We start from the raw sequence: 21,516 nt of genomic DNA, 5'->3' as shown, positions 1-21,516 counted from the left end.
GTTGATAATTGGATATTTATATTCACCTTTTCAAAAATTTTAATTCATTTGTTGAAAATATTAATGTAAATTTACTATTTATATTTGTTGTCATCCTTTAAAAAGTAGAAATAACAATAATAGCTATTTTTCATGTACAAATTATATTACAATTATTATTAGTTCGGTCTGGAAACAAAATTTAGCCTATCGCAAAAAATTGAAATTCCACATAGATCTTATAGATACCTTGTTCAACCTATGCTATGAATCATCATTATATATATCTACCTGATAAATATTACGGTAAACAAATTGTTAAATATATCTTATTATATAATTTGTTATTTTTGGACTGGACGGATCATAAAATAAAGATCCTAAGAATTTTGAAATTTCCGTAATGATTTACATACACAAAATTAGTCAAGCATACATTATTATTTACAATCCTCTAATAAAAATAATAATAATAATAACCAACCAAATTATATATAATCTTTAATATTTTGGAAAAAGTACTTTGTACAAAACATAAATTCATTATTTAAAATCACATTTTAATAGAAAATAATCAAATATCTAAAATCATATCATATTTAAATAACTATAATTATTAATTAATGACTATTGGAAATAATCAAATTGGATTAGAGGATTTATCTAAAATAGAAAAATTTAGTCAAGAAGATGATCAATTGAAAGCAAAAACCTTGATTGATTCAGATGGGTTCAATCCATCGAGTTTAGAATATTACTCTTCAACATCGGATTCTTCTGCAAAATCATCTCCGCAACTTACAACCTTTATTAATGATACAGGTTTGTTTTGTTTTTTTGTTTTTTGAATAAAATCTTTATTAAAGTTCATTTTGTAACTAATATTGAAATCAATAATAGATGAAAAAATAACACCTTTTGGTGAGCCTTTGCCAATACCAGTTCTCGAGGAACCGATCAATCATGATGTAGAAAAGAAGAAAGTAGTACAAAAGAGGCTTCTTGGTATAATAATTGTAATTTCAATTACAGTTTTATATTCTGCCATCAGCGAGTTAAATCAATATATTCTTTCAGGAAGTTATAATAAACCATATTTCCTTGGTAAGTTTTTATTATTATTTTTTTATAATTAGAATCTAAATATTAACTGATTTCATCTTTTAAATAGTTTATTATAATACATTTTTCTTACTTATTGCTTTTCCTATTGAGTTTGGTTTATTAAAGAGACAACAAATTAAAGATAGAAAAGCTAAGATGTTATCAAATCAATATAATAATCTTAATTCCGATTATAATGATAACGCTGAGCCAAGTGTAATGGATCTATATAAACAAGAGTTTATTAAATCGAAATTCTCATTTAAGAGAATGATGGTTGTATCCTTTGTAATGAGTCTTCTATATGTTGGTTTAAATTGGATTTGGTCATTGGGATTACCATTAACTGAAGTTAGTACATCAAGTGCACTCTATCGTAAGTTTATAAAATACAGTTAGAAAAAACTCAAGTTTATTAATTTAATATTTTCTATTTATAAAGAATCGGCAACTGTTTGGGTATTCATTTTTTCAATTGTAATTTTAAAAGAAAGACCTACTCTTTTGAAATGTATATCAACTGGTTTATTTATTGCTGGTGTCATTGGAATTACTTTGGCAGATAAGAGTTCATCGGATTCCGCATATCCTAAAGCAGTATTGGGTGACATTCTAATGATTGTATCAGCTTTTCTCTGGGCAATGTACGAGGTTTTTACCACCAAGTTTGTTGGTGATGTTCCAAGAACTCTGGTAAATACATACATTGGTTTCATTGCAGTGTGGAGTACTCTTTTCGGTATTCCAATGTTAATCATACTCAGTGTCACTGGATTTGAATCATGGGTAACACCGGATCTCAAAACATTTGGTTTCATAACATTGAGTGCTTTGGTAGCATGTATGTTGAATTACCTCATTAATTGGGGTCTCTCTGTAACCTCACCTTTGTTTGTCAGATCCGGAGAATTGATGACCATCCCAACAACTTTGGTATTCGACATCATTGTTAAACATGTTCACTTCCCATTGGTAGCAATCCCAGGTTTCTTGTGTATTGTTGCTGGATTCGTCTTGATGCTTTATATCGAAAACAAGCATATGAAATCCTTGGAAACAAAAGACATCAAAGAAGAGAATGCCAGTACATCCATTTCCGAAAACACCACCAATCAACCATAAACCGATTCGATTCATTATAAGTAATATTGAATGTAAATTAAAATAAAAATGGTTGAAGTAGAAACTTTTATTTATCTGTTACATTTAAAGTGTTAATAAATTTATTTTGTTCTATAAACAGATAGAATTTCAGCGATGTGTTGTGGTGTGTTGATTTCCTCAGCGAGTTGGTCACCTTTCTTCATCCATAAATCTTCATTCTCACCATTGAGCTCTGCTTTTCCCCATTGGAGTCTGTTTCTACCGAGAGCGTAGTTGATTTCTTGTCTGGCGGCATCGTTGTTTTCCATTCCAAATTGATTCAGTGCCAGTGAAGTCAAGATCAGATTATTCTTGAGCGAATCTTTGAGCATGCCAATACCTTGTTGAGAGATACCATTGTGAGTCAAGTCGATACTACGAATATGTGTATTGGCTTTGATAAGTCTGGCAATTTCAGCAGCACCACTGTCACCCAACACATTATTGATTGCACCCAACTGGAATGTAGCTCTAGTGAAACCAAGATTCAATTGGACGAGTGATGGATGGACGAGAATTGCATCGACTAAATGCTTGGCACCAATTGGACCAATACCATTTGAACCTAAACCCAATCTCTTTAGTTGTTTGTCAACCAGCAGACCTTGTGAAATCAGCTTGGCACCTTCATCACCCATTCTATTGCAACTGAGATAAAGGGAATCCAAGTGATTCTCACCACTCTCTAGTAGCTGACAAATATATCCGGCACTGGCAGTTGTCAAACCATTGGTATCAATATAAAGATTCTTCAAAGTGGTATTCTTTCTGAGAGAGTTGAACAAAATCTCTACACCTTGATCTAAAATACCACAATTGAGTAGATCCAATGTTTGTAGGTAACAATTCTTCTCCAACATCGATGCAATTGGTTTTACACCAACGGTCAGCAATGGATTACGTTTTAGCCATAGTGCTTTAACCTTTGTATCTTTCTCGAGAGCCTCTGCAATCGGGGTGATACCATCGACATCAAAGTTATTACCAGCAATATACCAAGTATCAATCTTTGAATCTTCATTGTATCGGATATAGTCAGCGATAGCTTCTCCACCACCATTACCAACAATATTGTTTCCAAGCAACAATCTTTTAATTTGAGTACTCTTTTTCATAGCACCCAACAAAGGACGAATTCCCTCTGGACCAACTAATTAAATAAATATTAAAATTAATACCATGATAATGAAAAACCTTAATTGTTTTAATTGAAAAACTTACCAACTTGTTTACAAAGATCTAATCTTCCATCTGGCATACAAGTGCCACGAGTGAATCTCATTGGTGCATTGTCAGATAGTGCACCACCACCGTTCATAAAGTTGATTAGTGGATCAAGCTCATCGAGTGGACATGGAACCACTGGTTCTGGCTCAGGATTGAGAACGTAGCTGGATGGATTAGAGTTTAAAAGTTCAACTCTCTCCTCCTCTGTCATTGACATTGCACCGTTTTGATGATATGTAAGTTTGTCGACGACCTGAGCATTGTAATCAACCTTGCCTGGTGCAGTCATATCCAGTAGTTTCTTGAGCTTACCAACCATTTGTCTGTACTTTTCATAGCAGAGACCCTTGCCTCTGTTGATTTGAATGTCGGTTGCATTCTCTGGTAGTGTTGGCATTGGGAAGAGATATCTTGAAATCTCCTTGGCCAACTGCGATGAGTAACCTTTTCTTCCACCACCCAACTTTGGTGCTTCCAAAGCACAGTTTGATGGCCATCTCCAAACATCAGCTTCCTCCTCATTATCTTGACTTTCAGAGTGTTCATCCTTTTGAGCGGCACTACCAAAAACAAGTTGATAATCTTTTGTAAGTTGATCAGCGAAAATCTTTACAACTGTTTTCTTTAGAGTATTGAGATGTTTGATGTTGCTCTCTTGGATGTCATCAAAGATCTTCTCACTGAAATAAACCAATGTCGAAAGATCACGATAGTTTCCATATTTAATGAATGAATCCAATCTGGAAAGTAGTTGATTTGGTCTCTCGAGATAGAGATGCAACCATAGTTTGAAAAAGAGTGGAGTGGTTCTTGGTTCCTCTGTTTTGAAGTTGTAACGAGTTGACCATGCCACTGCTAAAATCTCGTCCAACAATGGTTCGCTATCGTTTCCTCTAATGAGCAGAGCCAGCGAATCATTTGGAACCAATTCTCTCGCCAATGTTGGATTATCATAGTTGAGAATCGATTTGAAGTGTTCAGAAGTAGAAAGTAACTGACGAGTTGACTCTGTCAGTCCAAACAGCGGGAGTACCTGGTTGTTTTCAATCTTACCAACGAGTTGCTTAAGTGATACATCGAGAATCTCATTGAATCCATTCAAAGTATCTAATGGATTCAATTTGATTGTTGTTGTTGCCAATGTTGTTGTTACGCTTGAAATATCACCGAGATGTTGTTTCAAAAGGAAATCTCTAATCTTATGATTTGGCCATTTGTTTGGTGAGAAGTGGCTACCGTCGTTGCCATCGATTTCGGGGTTGACAAAGAGATCTGCCAAGTCTTTGGTACGTTGATTCTCTACCATCTCATCTTTGGTACCGTAGATAGAGAGCGTTGGCAAGTCGATCGAGTTCTTTACGATGAGATGCTGATGGACGTCTGCACGCGACGGGAAACCAGAGATGAGAATAGCAAAGTTGAAGCGGAATGGCAGCTGATTTTGTTGCTGCATTGCTGCGAGGATACCAGCAAACGTTGCACCCTGCGAGAAACCAATGATTCCATCGAAAGGACCCTCCGCTTTGAACAACTGTGTCAAATAGTGAATGGAGGCATCGATGTGTTGATACACCTTGAAGTCTTTGCTTGGGGACCACCATTGTCTTTGATGCGATTCCTTGTCACTGGCCATCGCCGTCAACAACGAGCCGCTGTTCTCAGAGTTGTTTACGGCGTTGATCGATAGCGGTGAATTGGCATAGTAAACAGTGACGAAATCACCAATGAAACCTTGAAGTTTCTTTGTTGTTCTCTTTAGAACTGGACCATTTTGTCTGTATCCATGTAGGAATAGGAGTTTCATCTTTGGTTTCGATGAGATGACTGGATCCATAATGATTGGCTCAGTTGTCAGCGACTTGATATTGACCTTGGGTTTGGTGATACCGAGTAGATCTTCCTTTTTCGAGGGATTGTCGGGATTGGCGTGTTGTACGGATTTCACAAAGTTGTACTTGGTGGTTTGGAGAAACTCGACTTCCGCTTCGCTAGAGGTACGACCCAAGAGATGGTTACGATGTGGATATCTGCCGAATTGACGAATGATTTCAACGTGATCCTGTGCGGATCGAGCAAATTTCACGTAGTGTTTACGTAGGTTTGGATATTGCGATTCATTAGCAACGTCGGTCATCAGCTTGTATCCACGCTCTACATGCTCCAACTGCTCGGAATGCACCAACGGGAAGTTGATAAAGACACGCTCGGGAAGTGAGTAACTCTCTTGAAACTTTTGGAAACCAGTTGTCGTTGTGTCGTCAATGATCGATAGCGAGATGTCAAGAGCAAGCTGGTCGTATTTAAACATGTCGGGAGTGGCACGATACATATTTCTTGTGAATTGGTCGAGCAGAACGATGAGTGCTACCTTTCCACGGAGAGAATGCATCCAACGGTCGTAGAGAGAACCAGAAGCTTGCGAGGAAACAACATCGAGAAGTACGGATTCGAATTGCTGCTTGATGACACTGTCCGTGTTGAGATTACGACGGAACCACAACTTTGTCTTGAGATTACAGTTTTTCGACCAAAGACTGATCGGTCCAAACCAAAAAGCATAGATCTTTTCGATTGTCGATTCATCATCAATTGACAGCTGTTGTTGTTGTTGTTCCAACTTTTGTTGTTGAACATTCACTTGCTCCTGCTGTTGTTGTTCCACTTTAATGATAACATCATTCTCAGAGGGTGGAGGTACAACAACGGCAATATTTGACATTTGCTAATTAATTTGTTTTGGATATTTGTTATTTGTTGAATTCAATTGTTTTAGTTGGTATCTATACATTAATTATTATTATAACTTAATAATTGAGTAGAAAAAATAGTGTTATGATAATTAATTTTTTGTTTTTAGATATAGTTGATAAAATTAAAAAAAAGTAAGGAAAAATCGAAGAACAGAAATAGAATTTTTTAAAAATAGACTACATATCAATTTATTCGAAATCACCAACATTTGTTTAGTAATTAAAAGATTGTTCAATTAAATGAATATTATCATTGTTTGTTATCCAAAAAGTAAAATAAAAATACTAAACAAATAAAATGTACTTGACAAAATGCAAATAAAATAATTGATTAGATAATAATATATTCTAACTCTAGAGTATATGATTATAATATTTGCAAAATAGAATGTTCTAATAAGAAAAATCATTAAACAATCGTGATTCTAGTTCTATTAAAAATATCACATCACGTGATCATAAGTCAATTATTGGGAAACATCCCAAATCAAAAAAAAAAAACTAAAAATATTGAAAATTTTGCTAAAAAACTTTTGTTAAAAGAAATTTCAAACTCCGATTTTATATTGCTCATTGACTAATTAGTTAATAGTTGTTGTAATACAAACTTTCAGTAATAATATTATAATCAAACTTATTTTATATTTTTATATTTTATTTTATTATTTTATATTTTTATTTTATTCGTCATTTTAATTAAAAGTTAGTTGTGTGTTGTGTTGTGTGTTGAGTGGTGCGGAATCACTCACGATCACCTCTAAAGAGAAAGTGATTTTTGCATTTTCAATTTTGAAATAAGTTTGTTGTTTAAATATAAATCTAAAATTAAATATATAAATAATAATAATATAATAAATATATCTGTCGAAAGAAAAGAAAAAAGATTTTAGATTAGCCATAAAGATATATATATTTTTACAGACAATGAATCATATAATATATAAGTCAATAACAGTGATACTGTTTTTGACATGTCTGTGTAGTTTTTATAATGTAGATGCAGTGCCTGCCGACAAAGTAAACTTTACCATCCAACAGCTGTTGGAATTTGTTCAAAATTCACAGATTAAGTAGGTAGATTCTATACAGAATTCTAATAGTAATATCAATTCAAAACATATTAATATGTTTTGAAACATTTCAATTTTTAAAGAAATTCACAACCATATGTGTTTATGGATACTTGGGCAGAACAAAAAGGATTGTTTCCATCAGAGATTCATTTGAATTTCTGTGGCAACGAAATGGTTACCGAACTGAGAAGAATGTTTGCAATCCCCGATTCCAATATGTTTGTTACCACGTTTGTTGTGTACACTCTGCTGCAATCGGAGCGAATCGGTTTCATCAAACTCAATGAAACCATGATGGATATGGCGGTCGACGCCATCCTTACCTACCACGACAAGAACTCCGACTCGGATTCCGGTGTCTACACATTCTGGCCACAGGTTTACAACCAATCACTGGGCACCTACACCGAGTTCCCAACGAATCTCATCAACCTCGTCGATGAATACAACAAGTTTGAGGATCCAGCAATCTGGCTGGCCGACCTCTTCAAGAAGTACAAGATCGTCACCGACTTGAAAGCGTTCGAACAGATGTTGGATTCACTGCAAGTGGCATTCAGAATTCCACCGGATTCCGACGACACTGGATGCAACTTGGCACTTGGAAACGTTATCGCCAACATGGCCGCGACACATCCATACATCTCCAAGACTTGGCAAGCTGCCAATCCCAATGCCAACAAAACGATTGAGACTATTTTGAGATATGCTTATAGACCGTTCTCAAGCGATGTTACAACCTCTACGATTGATCCGCGTACCTACTATGTACTGCATGAGTTCCTCGAGGATTGGACTGCACTCGGAAACAACCAAGACGATTTGGTGCTGCCTGGAACCTGGTTGATGAGTCTTCCACAGCAAGCTGCTTACTTCCCATATCTTCAGATGCCATTCAACGTCAACAATGTCGATCTTTCGGTATCGATCAACACTCTCTTTGGATTGGCATCGTCGATCATCCAAAATGGAGCACAACTCATCACCCAAGACGTCGAGCGCATGATCAACTCGATCACCTCTCTCATCGAATGGGGAGTCAACAGTGAAATTGTATATAAACGTCCAGACTTGGCATTACTCTACTATCCATCGATCTATGATTTCAGTTGGTTCATTTCACGTGTTGTTGATCTACTTGAAACTGAAAATCAAATTTCACCAAACGCGTTACCACCAGTCGTAAGTTATCCAAAGATAATAATAGAATTGAATCACCAATAACTTTAGATTATTAATATATTGTTTTTTTATTATTAGTTATATAATACATTGGTATCATTACGTGAGTTAATGATGAATAATGGTACAAATCAAATTTTGTCGAGAATGCAAGATAATGGAAAAGGAGGTTTCTATTGGTATGATTTCTTGGGAAATGATGACACTTTCTTTGGAGTCAAAGAGAAATATGGCGAGGATCTTTTCTTTAGTAGTGGACTTGCGCTGAATGTGTTGATTGACACCTGGACTGTTTCATCGCCAGACAGTGTCAAGCGTATTTGGAGATCGAATACACCGGCAGCTGTTTTGGCGGCAGTCGACGGTGGTGTCTCTCATGTGGTCGATAACATTCTCAAGAGTCAAACACAGATTTACAATGCATTCTTTAGTGGTTCCATGAAGGGAATGACTTCATTCCCCTATCACTACCCTATGAACTTCTGTCAGTATGTCAACGGATCGACATGCAGTCCAACGCTGGCCGATCCTGATGCAATTGTCGGTGCAATCAACGGTGTGCTTCCACACGACCAATACCAAGCTATGCTCTCAATGAAATGGATGAACGCCAGTGTGCCAGTCAACTGGACATCATACAATCCCGATCCATTCCCATACTGGTCATCATCGCCACTCACTTATTCTATCAATATTCTAGCACTTTCAAAATCCCTCATCCTCGAAGAGAGTCATTAAATAAATTAAATATAAAGTTTTCTTTTGAAATAAAAAAATTATTTAATGATGGATACTGTAAAACACGATGATTTGGATATTTGTTAGCATCAAATATCTAGATTAACTTCTAAAACAAGGACGTTACAACGTTTACGGATAATCTTCAACGGCAGTTATTTAATATGAATAAAATACGACAACTTTTATTAGTTACAAACATGTAAGATTATTATAGTGTTTGTGATTAGTTATTATTCTTGATAGTCTCCATATTCCAAGGTATTTCTTATTCTAGTATATTTCTGTATCAATCCACATAATAAAGTAAGTTAACACTAAGACCAGACGGGAGTCACAGCGGGCTGTTAGAAGGATGAATGGAAATGTTGATAGTAAAAAGATTCCTACAATCAAAAACGAAAAAAACAAAACAAATTTACATTGTTTAAAAATTAAACAATAAAAATAAACTCACAAAAACAATCGGACCAATGCATAAATATGGTTGGAACCAAGAAGACGGGTCGTTGTCTTTCTCTAACTGCCAGATCCATGTCAAGTGTACTCACGCAAGACTAAAGCCGAAGATGTTTCAAGACAGTTTCTTATGCCCAGATGCTCCTCGACAGCAACAATTGGGTGCAACACAGAACTTCCAACTACTGCCACCAGAGTTCGACTTAGGAGAATCAACATCAACTAAAGACTAAAAACAACTTAAATTTGTAAAAAGCCTGGCAATCTGATTGAATTCACAAGGAAATTAAAAAAAAAATCAATTTTTTAAATTTTAAAATTTTCAAAAATTTAAAAATTTAAAAATTTAAAATGAAATAAAACAAACATCAAGGTCAGGATGGTGTAGTTGGTTATCACAAAACCTTAACACGGTTTGGGTCATGGGTTCGATTCCCATTCTTGATACAAGATTTTATGTTTTAAGGTCCCATTTTGCGCGCATAAAGGTTTTTTTTTTTTTTTTTTTTTTTTTTGTAAGTAAAGAGTGGTAATACACATCCAAAAATACTCTTGACTCTGGGAACATGATCCCTTACTCAAAAATGATAGCCATCTCAGCCGGCCTGTGGCTGAACTGCTCCAACAATAAATAAATTGTAGGGAAATATCAAGCTCATGACTGTCAGTATTCAAGGATATTAATCCTTAGGATAATGTAAAAACAAAAAAAAAAAACTTGGCTCAACCATTTATAAATACAGATTGAAGACAACTCTATCTTCTCAACAACGTTGATTATAAAAAGCAACTATGAAAATATCCTTAAGTTCATTCATATAAAAAGTTCTAAAATACAACTTGCATATAGCTTAAAGATTCTTAATTGTTCTATCTGTTCTCTATAACTATTATCTCACCTTTCGAACTATGGTACTCACCATTGTTTTACTGTTTACCATCACATCTTCATGAATATTATAGTTGACTGGTTACTACAGATGTTATTGTTGGTAATCTATTTAGAGTGGGTGATGTCATTCGTCTGATAGCTGTTAAGTTGTGTTGTTTGTACTGATGATATATATATGTTCATAACTAACTAGTTGAGTTTATGATGGCTGACTTAAGTGAATGTGTTGTAGTGTAAGTGTGTGTTGAATGTAAGTGTGAGTTGGGTTTTAACACATACATTTTCCTAAAAAGAACTTGATACTGTTCCAGCAATCATTTGATTGAATAAAAAATATATATCACAATATTTATCAAAAATTTATCCATTTAAGATAGAAATAATTAAAGTTATGGAAATAGGACTGTAAATTTATTACTATTAATAAACAAATTGCTATTTAAAAAACCAAGATATAGCTTTTTTAAAACTTGTTTCTTTCTTTGGTTCAACATTTTCTTTTTGTATAGAATCGTGATTGATTTTCACTATTTTAAGATAAAAAAAAAGATTAGTATCAATTACATGTATTATTTATAATTTATAATTACCAAAGAAATTATTATTTATAGGATTCACTTTAATTTTCGATGCAATTCCATCTAATCTGAAATGTTCGGATTTTCTCAGAACGACAATGAGTGTAGGTGGATCTGAATCAACAATTGTTTGAGCGTTGACTAGCTGAATAGATTGATTCGATTCCAACAATTTAACAAATCGGTTGGGTTTATTAATTTTATGTGTGATTTCAGGTGATATTTCCAGTTTCCGAAGAGATTGCAGCGATAGAATTGGAATCAATGGTTTTAAATCGATAGGTCCAATTTTAAAAACAACACCAAGTTTTATGTGTTGAAGTGTTGTATTGGCAACAGTATTTAGTGATTGAGTCCACAGCTGGTGATCTGGTAATATTAAATTGATACGCAGATGTCTGAGATTGGTAACAAACTTGGTTGGATCATATAGGATTCTATATCTTTCAACCTCTGAAAATAAATTGTATCGCATCAGTCGGAATTTTAGTGATCGCAAAGTCGAGTTGGCGACAAACAGTTGACTATATTTGGCATTGAGTCGGTCATGTATTTCCACGGGCCAATCATCATCAGTGGATTTGGCAACGTCTAACTTCTTGATGTTTGGATTCAGTAGTATCGCCGACAGAATAGAATCTGTTATTTCCAAGTGGAGATGTACCGAGCGCAGAGTCTGACAACCATTGATGAATTGCAAGATCGACTCCAAGCAAATGGATGTTTCTCTGTAGATGAAAAGCTTGGTGAGCTGACTACATTGCTGAAGGAATTGTAACTCTCGAACAATTGAGCTGTCGATGTTGTAATATTTGAAACTCCGGAGGCTGTTGGCGAAATCCAAGGGAATATCTTGGTTCAGTTTATCCATTGAGAAACAACCGATCGACTCAACACCCGGAATGAATATCTTTTCTCTGGTGGGTTGGTCGGCTAGCGATTCCACCATTTCAAAAGTAGACAGCGATCTGAATGGAACATTGATATTCTCTAGAAATGTCTGGCAAAGCGGAAAACTGAAATCACCGACAATCGAAATCGATCGATTGTGTCGATTGATAAATCTACACAACTCAAACATAGAGTCACTACTTATTTTATTGGTGTCACCAATCTGAAAACAAATTTCATATTGAAATTGTTGTTGCTGTTTATCTGTAGTTGAAGTAGTTGTTGTTGTAGTTGTAGTTGTAGTTGTTGAGGTAGCTGTAGCTATTAGAAAATCAGCACTGAATACTCTATCAAGAATAGTGAGATACTTGCTGAAGGATGAAGAACAACCTCCAACATTTATATTTAAAAATTTACAATATCTAAGAATACAAAATTGATTATTTAATAGGTGAAGTAGATCCGTCTTGTTATTATTTGATTTCGAAGTTACTGTATTCTTCTTTAGTATAATTTGTGGATAATCACATCTAACTTTTATCTTTGAAATAAATAGTTCACTCTTCATGAAATCAAACCATCGTTTTGAAACTAAATTCAATGATAACCTCCATTTGAAGCTATAAAGTTTATCATTAAATAATTCTATAAATATTCTCTTTTGTAAATAACTATCAAATGTTTTTATATTATTATTATTATTATCATTATTATAACTATTATTGTTCATATTTATTTTAAGTACTTAGTTATTAAATAATCAAAAATGATTGCAACTAAGCAAAGATAAGATTAATCACGGTTTTGAAAAAAAAATAAAATGTAGTTCATTTTTTAAAAACAATTTTCTGATTAATATGAATTTAAATTTTTGGCGGTTCATTTATCATTAAACTTTAAAATATATCTTTTTTTGTAAATTATTCAACTTTATATTTTATTCAATTGATTTATTTTAGTGTATATTTATAACTATAGTTTTAATCTATAATTAGTTAATTAGTAATAACAATGCAGAGTTCAATGTTGTCATTTTTGACATCAAAATCTGATAAACCAAAGAATGATACTGCTGCAACAACATCAACAGATAAAGGTATATTATTTTAGATTAAAACATTTTCTTTTGGTTTATTAATTAGTATTAATGCATCAATATTATTATTAGTTGACGTTAGTAATAAACCTACAACTCCAACAAAGACAAAGTCAACTAGTAGTACTTCTGTAAAGAGAAAGAATGATTCAACAGAAGTCACTGACAAAAAGACAACAAATAATAAGAATAAGAATAGTAAGGAGAAAAAGGAGAAGAAAGTAGCTACCAAAGAAAAGAAAGAAATAAAAGAAAAAGAGAATAAGTTTAATTCAGATGATATTTTTAGTGAGGACGATGATAATGTTGATGATGGCGCTGAAAATAAATCAACTAAAACCAATATCGATGGCGATGACAATGTCGATGATGAATTATTTGGAACAAACAATAATAATAGTAATAATAAAATGAGTAGATTAAGAAGGAATAAGAATGTTATCCAAGATGATGATGATGATGATAACGATGAAGATATTGCCGAAGATAATGATGATGATGATGATTATGTTGATCAAGAAGAAGAAGAAGAAGAAGAGGAAGAAGAAGAAGAAGAAGAAGAAGTACCATTGAAAAAGCAAAAGAAAGATAATAATAATGTTAGTAATAGTTCAACAAAAGAAAAGAAAAAGAGAGCAACTACAACAAAGGAAAAGAAAAAGAAAGGAGAGACTACAACTTCAACAACATCACCGGCTAAGAAGCAACAATCATTAGATATGCATTTCACCAGTACAAATAAAAAGGATAGTAATAATGGTAGTAGTGATAATCAAATTTTTACAAAGACTGCAGTAACTCAATCCACTGGAACGAAAATACCACCAAAATCAGAAGCAGAACAACTACAATCAACAACACAAGCTACATCGAAATCGGAAACAGTCGTTACCACTTCACTTAATAACAACGATAATAATAATAATAATCTGGTAATTGGTAATAGATTTGCAGTTACCAAATCAACTGGAAGTAAAATACCACCAAAAGAATCAGTTGTAGAGAAAGAGAAAGAGAAATTTGACCAAGAAATGAAGGACAAAGAAGAGGAAGAAGAGGAAGATATTAAAGAGAATGAGGAGGTTGATGAAGTTGAAGATGGCGATGATGAAGTATTGGAAGAGATTGAAGAGGAAGAAGAGGTGGAAGAGGAAGTTGAGGAAGAAGGTGAGAAGAAAGTGGTGACTAAGTTTGTGCGTAAAAAGGTGTTGTCCAAAGTGAAAGGATCTGCCAAAGTACTGGAACAAGAGTTGAAAGCACTCTCGAAATACGATCCAATCAAAGATGCACCTTGGAAGAAAGGGCAGGTCGTTCCCTATATGGCGTTGGCCAAGACTTTCGAGAGAATCGAAGAAACCAGTCGTCGTCTTCTCATCATTGAAAACCTCACCAATCTATTCCGTTCGGTCATCGTACTGTCGCCAGCCGACTTGGTTACCTGCATCTACTTGTCGATCAACAAAATCGGTCCATCCTACAGCGGAAAGGAACTGGGAATCGGTGAGTCGATCCTCATGAAAGCCGTTTCTGAATCCACCGGTAGAACGATGGATTCCATTAAACAGGAGGCGAAAGATGCTGGTGATCTCGGAATCGTTGCACAATCGTCGCGTACCACTCAACAAACCATGTTTCCACTGCCACCCCTCACCATAAAAAGTGTATTTAAATCATTCGATGATATTGCCAATCTAACTGGAAATGCTGTAAAGTATCACCTATAATCTATCTATATAACCGTTTCATTTCTCAACAATTTACTAATCAACAACATCTTTAGTCACAAAATAAAAAGAAAGATTTAATCAAGAAACTGTTGGTTGCGTGTAAGGACTGTGAAGCAATGTATATTATCCGTTCTTTGCAAGGCAAGTTGAGAATTGGTTTGGCAGAGGGTTCGGTTATTACTGCACTCTCTAGAGCGATTACTATTACACCGAATGATAATACGTTGGATGTGAGAAAATCGATCTCGCCAGAGGAGTTCCAAGCGAAGGTGGAAAAGGCGATTGCTTCTATCACTCGTGCCTACAGTCAAACACCAAACTACGATACTTTGGTGCCGTTGCTGCTCAAAGAGAACGGTGTCGACACCATCTTGGAGACCTGTAAGCTGCGTGTCGGTATCCCGGTGAAGCCGATGCTCGCCCAACCAACCAACGGTATCTCCCAGGTGTTGGATCGTTTCCAAGACCTCGAATTCACTTGCGAATATAAATACGACGGTGAGCGTGTGCAGATTCACCGTCACGACGATGGCAAAGTAAAGATCTACACTAGAAATCTTGAGGATTACACTGGAAAGTATCCAGATATCATTGCCAACATTCCAAAGTTTATGGGCAGCGAAGTCAAGAATTTCATCCTGGATTGCGAGGCAGTCGCTTTCGATCCGACCAACAAAAAGATTCTTCCATTCCAGATTCTCTCTTCTCGTCCAAGAAAGGGTGTGTCCCTCGATCAAATCAAGATTCCAGTGTGTGTTTTCGCATTCGATTTGTTGTATCTCAATGGAACGTCGCTGATTGACGAACAACTCTCTCGTCGTCGTGAAGTATTGAAATCGAATTTCAATGAATCGGAGGGTGTATTCTCCTATGCTCAGTACTCGAATATCTCTGATGTCGCCGAGATCCAGGCATACATTGAGGAGGCTGTCAAGGCCAACTGCGAAGGACTGATGGTAAAGACATTCAAGGAGAAATCAATCTATGAACCATCGAAGCGTTCATACAACTGGTTGAAAATCAAAAAAGACTATCTCAAGGGTATGACCGATTCCGTAGATATCGTACCGATCGGTGCATGGTACGGAAAAGGAAAGAGAACTGGTGTATACGGTGCATACCTATTGGCGTGTTACGATGAAGACAACGAAGATTTCCAAACTCTTTGTAAAGTAAGATTAATCAAAAAAAACATAATTATAATGGAATCTTTGTTAATTAATTTAAACTACTCTTTTATTTTATTTTTAGATTGGTACTGGATTTAGTGATGAACAATTACAACAATTTACAGAACAATTGACTCCACATATCATTCAGAATCCAAAGAATATGTATCGTGTGTCGGAACAATTGAAACCAGATGTATGGTTCTCGCCAAAACAAGTTTGGGAAGTGTTGGCTGCCGATCTTTCGATTTCACCAATTCACACTGCCGCTGCGGGTACTCTTGATCCTGTCAAAGGTATTGCTCTTCGTTTCCCTAGATTCATTAGAATTAGAGAAGATAAGAACCCTGAAGATGCAACTAATACTTCTCAGGTAAGTTAAATATCAAATATCATTTAACTAACATCCACCATTACTAACAAACTAAATTATCAAAAACAAAATAGATTGTAGATATGTATAACAATCAAAAACTTAATACTTTTAATCCAAATGAGGATGATTATTATATATAATTAAATCAAAATAAACTTGATGTTGTTTTAATGCAAACAGTGGTTTGTTAGGATCGCATCCAAAAACAAATATCTCAGTATTGGGTTTAAGTTATTTGCTCCAAAGCAAAGGGGGTTTGAAAAAAAAAAAATATTTTTAGATTAATGGGCAAATTAATGAGGTGGGCACTTGCGAACAGAGTTCTCAAACAATGCCAACTTCTCAATTGTAGTACCACATATAAAGTGCGAAAAATCTTAAAACAAAGTGTGCAATGATTTTAAGGGGGTGTTTTGGGTTGTTTTTTTTGTTGTTTTTGTTTTTTTGATCGTTTCTAACTAGCCCTTTAATGAAATTACATGAAAAATTGTGAATTAAATGAGATGATCTCCTTCTGAAGTGATTAATTTGCAAAGTTCTTTTAAAAACCACCTCCTTATTAATAAATAGGTTCTCTTCCGATTGTCATTTCAAACTTTTTCATTCCAAATCGAACATGTTCCTTGTTTGTTCATGGACCCAACACCCTTAAATCTATGTTCACATATTATGATAGTTGTTTTCATTCCCACCAAAAAATTAATGCTATGGGGAAACCAAAACACGCTTGAATTAATGATACCTATTTAGTTTACATTTTTTTTTGTCATTGCTGTTTTACCCATTATATATATCCAATATTTCCCATTTAATGAAATCAGAATCATTATAACTTAAAAAAAAAAACCCTTCTATTAAACAATTGATTTTACATTATTATTTTTCATATTCATTAAATAATTTTAACAAAAATCATTATAACAATATTGTAAATAATAATAAATAATTATTGATATATGTTTAATTAATTATTTTTATTTATTTATTTAATTGATTTATATAAAATAATTTTTTTAAAAATGGAAAAAAGAAGATTTTTATTTGTATTTTTATTCTCAATTCTAATTCCATTTGTTAAATGTCAAACACCTATTAAATATAATTTAAATAATCACTCTTATCAATCTTTTTCGAATGCTTTGAATTTTCAAGATGCTCAAACATTTTGTTCTAATCAAATTTATAATGAAACTAAAGGGTATAAATAATTTTAATTTCTTAATATTATTTTCATAATATTTATTAATATTTTTATAATTATAATAGTTATTTAGCTACAATAACATTCCAAGAAGAACTTGCTTATTTAATATCTAAAGGTGTTATGGTATCTGGTCAAAGCTATTGGATTGGTACCAAACTTGGAACTTCCAAAATAGGTCATCCACTGTGGTCCTATTCAAATGGTCCAGAAAAGAATTTGAATGTATATAATGTATTAACCGATCAATGTTTTACCTATTGTATCTGGCAGGATCCAATATTCGATCCAACTCTTAGTGGTTTGTCAGTACAAGTATCAACCACACCAAAGTATTTCCCTCAAAATCCAAGCACTGCTTTAAATTTTGTTTGCGAATGGGGCGGAGATAATGATCCATACGTCACTCTATTAAGTAGATCAGAAAACAAAATCATTATCAACAACTTACCACCAAGTATTATTCCATCTATGAAAGTCTACTCTGTGTGCAACACAGATTCAAGTATCAACTTTTCTTGTAATTCTTTTGTATCAATAACCAATACCAGTGCCTATTGTATGATATCCTCTTTTAGACCTGGTTTATATTCGATTAAAATAACAAGTGGAAGTACAGTTTTCAATATTGTGTCAATGGTTGAGCGTATGTATTATTAATTTTTATTTTTTTAAAACCTTTATTTCTAATATTTTTTAAAATTTATTTAAAAAATAGCACCATGGGTAACATCAATTGATATTGCTATTGACCAAGGAACTGACCAATATTTGATGACTGGAAAAAATATAAATATTGATACCAATTTTGGATTGGATTTATCATTTAATTTAGCTTCAATCCCAGCAGGCTTAAATTGTTGGCCAAAAGGTGGAACAAAATACACCTTGTCTTGTACTATTAATATTCAAACTCAAAATCTTGGAAAGGCTTACCCTTTAAGTGTAACTGCTGGTGGAGTAACAACAAAATTCTATAGAACCCCAATGAGTATGCATTAAGAATATCTACATCAAATTATATCATTATATTAACAAGAATATTTTAGTTAATGGAACCGATACTTTCTTTTATTCTGTAATTAAAACAAATGTAACATATGAAGATGCACAGAATCTTGCAAGTATGATCCATATGGAAGGACTCCAAGGACAATTAGGTGTTATTCCAACCCAAAAAGTTCTAAATTCTATCAACAAGGATTTTAGTTCATTCACTGGTGTTAAATTCGATATGTGGCAATCTGTCAACTATTCAACGGCAACATCCGAATTCGAAAACTTGGTTGGACCAAACATTGGAAAACCTCAAACTGTATTTTATAATAACACTCTCTCTACAGCTGGTGTAACTGGTAACTCTCGTTTCTATTTAGATAATCTTGGTGCCATCCACACTAGCAACAATGATATTCAAGCAAACAACTATTCTGGTATATATATTATGTATGGACAATCAAATAGTAAGTAGTATTCTGTTAGTTTATTTTATTTTAAAAAAAAGTTTAAATAGTTAATTAATTAATTTAAATTATATTTTAGTTTTCACTGTTACACCTTTAAGTCAATTATATCTAATACCAACTTCAGGCACCATCATACAAGTTGTATTGAATAATATTGGTACAGCTAACAATCAAGATACTGTCAATATCACTTCGAACGGTGTAGTCCTTCCAAACTCTATTGATATTCTCCATTCCACTGCAACCATTACTTTACCAGCAGGTGTAGGAGGAAATTCAGCTGTACCCATAACTTTTAAGAATACAAAGAAAACAAGTGGAAATATCGATTTACGATATCAGTATAATAAGCCAATCATTGTTTCCTGGTCACCACTTCAACAACCAACTTCCGGTGGTCTAACACAATTTGATGGAACCGATTTCTTCCCAGATAAAACCCAGCTTACTTTTGAATTTGGAATGAGTACTCTAACCATTGTGAATAGTACTTATACAAGAATGTTTGCCAACATTCCTGTTGGTGTTGGAAAGGTTTGGACAAACTTATTCGTTGGTACACAAATCTTTACTTTCTTGTATACCTATCAAAATCCAACTATAAGTAATACCGAAAAAAATTCAACCGTTATTGATGTATATGGAACCAATTTTGGAATATTCCCAAGTTCAATTCGTATTCTTACTGAAGGAGGTGAACACATTCCAGTTGTTTTCAATACGGTTGACCATACACACATTCAATTCCAAGTACCACCCGCTTTTAGAAATGGAAACTACTCAGTTGAAGTTGGTGGACAACTGTCAAACACCTTTGGAGTTCAATTCATTCCTTCTATTACATTTGTAAACAGTCCTCCGGTTACAGGTGGAGCTATTACCATTGAAGGATGGAACTTTGCTCAATTGGATACCAATAACCAATCAACATCACCAAAACTCTATTTGAATGGAAACCAACTGAATAGTTTTACATATATTCAAACACCAAATGCAACCGGACAGTCTTATTTAATTGAATATACAATTCCAGCTGGAACGGGATATCTAAGTCTATCGGCAATTGTCGACAACTTGTCATCGAATGTCTATAATTTCTCCTACCAATACCCAACTGTAATAGAAGCGAATTCCATCTACAAGGAAATCGGTGGTGATGTCTCTATCACAGGTTCAAATTTCGCAACAACCAATTTGATCGTTGGAATCGGTGGAATTAACTGTGCAACTGTTCAATATATCAATTCGACCAATTTGATTTGTAAGAACTTTGGTGATGGCGCAGCTTTAAATAACAATGGAATAGCTTATGTTAACGTTACCGTAGATTCATTGGAGGGCGGTGCTTATCTCTTCACATACCTCACCTCAACAAACACAAGTCAACCATGTAATCATCAGTGTAGTAACGGTGGAACTTGCAACAATGCCACTGGATTCTGTGTCTGTACTGCTCAGTGGGAAGGACTAGACTGTCTCACTCCAAAGAAGAACAACACAACTCCGCCCATTCCCGATGGAAACGGTGGAACCATCATTGTCGGTGGCGGTCTCAACTTCACCATTGCCATTACTCATCTCCGTGAAATAGATCCAACATTCACCAGCATTAAAACTCTACCGATGACCAATATCAAATGGTACAAACGTCAGAACACTAGTAGTAGCTACCTATTCGCCGGAGAGTTTGATGGTGAGACTGTTACCGTTAGTCTGAACATGACAATCTATTATCAACGCCAGAACGTTGAGTTTGCCGGTGAGATCATTGAAATGGCTGACAACTCCATGAAGTATGTCATACAGATATCAAACTGGACATTCCAATCGCAACTGAACACACTTCAGATTATCTACAGCTCGATGACCGACGGCCAATCGGAGTTCAATTGCGACAGCACCAACACGATGGCCGACAGCGGAACCAACCAAGGAGGATCGCTCACCTGGTATCAAATTCAGAGTGGTGGATCGACGCTCACTGCCAAGTTTGCACAGAACATGATTGTCGATAGTCGTATCGTAAAGAGCAGTGTCGTAGCGCTAAGCAAAGACGATCCACTCTACCAAGAGCAACAACAAAACAACACAAGCAGCAGCAGTGACTCTAAACAACAATTCCTCTATATGACAGCAATTCAAACGTCGCCATTCCGTAACTCTGTCATAATTGATCCAAATTTCAGTTCTCTAATATCGCCGACCACTAAGAGTAACTGTTCCTCCGATGAGAAATGGAAGTTGATTGTCATCATTGTTTGTTCGGTGGTCGGTGGTATCTTTGCTGTTGCACTGATCGTCTTGTACGCCAGACATAGAATTCTTAGACAACAACTACAAAGAAGATTAAGTTCATATTCATCCTCGACAAGTGATAAACTATAAAATAAAAAAATGAAAATCAATCGAAAAAATAAAATGCAAAAAGAGAAAATATACTTATAAATAACAATCGAAACAAATAA

General features: G+C 34.5%; 6 protein-coding genes and 1 non-coding gene across 7 annotated transcripts; 5 read left to right on the top strand and 2 right to left on the bottom strand.

Moving 5' to 3' along the window:
- Nucleotides 1-602: 602 nt before the first annotated feature.
- On the top strand, nt 603-2,205 carry PPL_11885 (DMT family transporter; the record flags this gene model as incomplete). Its single annotated transcript, XM_020582631.1, has 4 exons — nt 603-801; nt 880-1,083; nt 1,151-1,459; nt 1,526-2,205. The coding sequence occupies 4 exons, from the start codon at nt 603-605 to the stop codon at nt 2,203-2,205; spliced, it is 1,392 nt and encodes a 463-aa protein (XP_020426985.1).
- A 101-nt stretch (nt 2,206-2,306) lies between these two features.
- On the bottom strand, nt 2,307-6,172 carry PPL_11884 (uncharacterized protein; the record flags this gene model as incomplete). The annotated part of the gene is made up of 2 exons (XM_020582630.1): nt 2,307-3,376; nt 3,448-6,172. 2 exons carry the CDS (start codon nt 6,170-6,172, stop codon nt 2,307-2,309), a joined length of 3,795 nt encoding a protein of 1,264 aa, XP_020426984.1.
- Nucleotides 6,173-7,174: 1,002 nt separating this feature from the next.
- PPL_11883 (uncharacterized protein) lies at nt 7,175-9,196 on the top strand (the record flags this gene model as incomplete). The annotated part of the gene is made up of 3 exons (XM_020582629.1): nt 7,175-7,182; nt 7,357-8,458; nt 8,537-9,196. 3 exons carry the CDS (start codon nt 7,175-7,177, stop codon nt 9,194-9,196), a joined length of 1,770 nt encoding a protein of 589 aa, XP_020426983.1.
- Nucleotides 9,197-10,028: 832 nt separating this feature from the next.
- Nucleotides 10,029-10,102, top strand: PPL_11882. The gene has a single exon. It is a non-coding gene; the product is annotated as a tRNA-Val (tRNA).
- An 834-nt stretch (nt 10,103-10,936) lies between these two features.
- PPL_11881 (uncharacterized protein) lies at nt 10,937-12,746 on the bottom strand (the record flags this gene model as incomplete). The annotated part of the gene is made up of 5 exons (XM_020582628.1): nt 10,937-10,964; nt 10,996-11,074; nt 11,138-11,266; nt 11,424-11,494; nt 11,644-12,746. The coding sequence occupies 5 exons, from the start codon at nt 12,744-12,746 to the stop codon at nt 10,937-10,939; spliced, it is 1,410 nt and encodes a 469-aa protein (XP_020426982.1).
- Nucleotides 12,747-13,027: 281 nt separating this feature from the next.
- lig1 (DNA ligase I) lies at nt 13,028-17,036 on the top strand (the record flags this gene model as incomplete). The annotated part of the gene is made up of 6 exons (XM_020582627.1): nt 13,028-13,112; nt 13,185-14,773; nt 14,908-16,011; nt 16,091-16,381; nt 16,665-16,732; nt 16,955-17,036. The coding sequence occupies 6 exons, from the start codon at nt 13,028-13,030 to the stop codon at nt 17,034-17,036; spliced, it is 3,219 nt and encodes a 1,072-aa protein (XP_020426981.1).
- A 367-nt stretch (nt 17,037-17,403) lies between these two features.
- Nucleotides 17,404-21,436, top strand: tgrA_ps2 (uncharacterized protein; the record flags this gene model as incomplete). The annotated part of the gene is made up of 6 exons (XM_020582626.1): nt 17,404-17,582; nt 17,651-18,231; nt 18,304-18,576; nt 18,635-19,048; nt 19,128-20,844; nt 21,067-21,436. The coding sequence occupies 6 exons, from the start codon at nt 17,404-17,406 to the stop codon at nt 21,434-21,436; spliced, it is 3,534 nt and encodes a 1,177-aa protein (XP_020426980.1).
- Nucleotides 21,437-21,516: the final 80 nt, after the last annotated feature.

Source organism: Heterostelium album (genome assembly GCF_000004825.1).
Source record: "Heterostelium album PN500 unplaced genomic scaffold PPL_contig26, whole genome shotgun sequence".
Classification (NCBI taxonomy): domain Eukaryota; phylum Evosea; class Eumycetozoa; order Acytosteliales; family Acytosteliaceae; genus Heterostelium; species Heterostelium album.
Note: the sequence above shows the minus strand (reverse complement) of the source record. Positions and strands in the feature narration are given on the sequence as shown.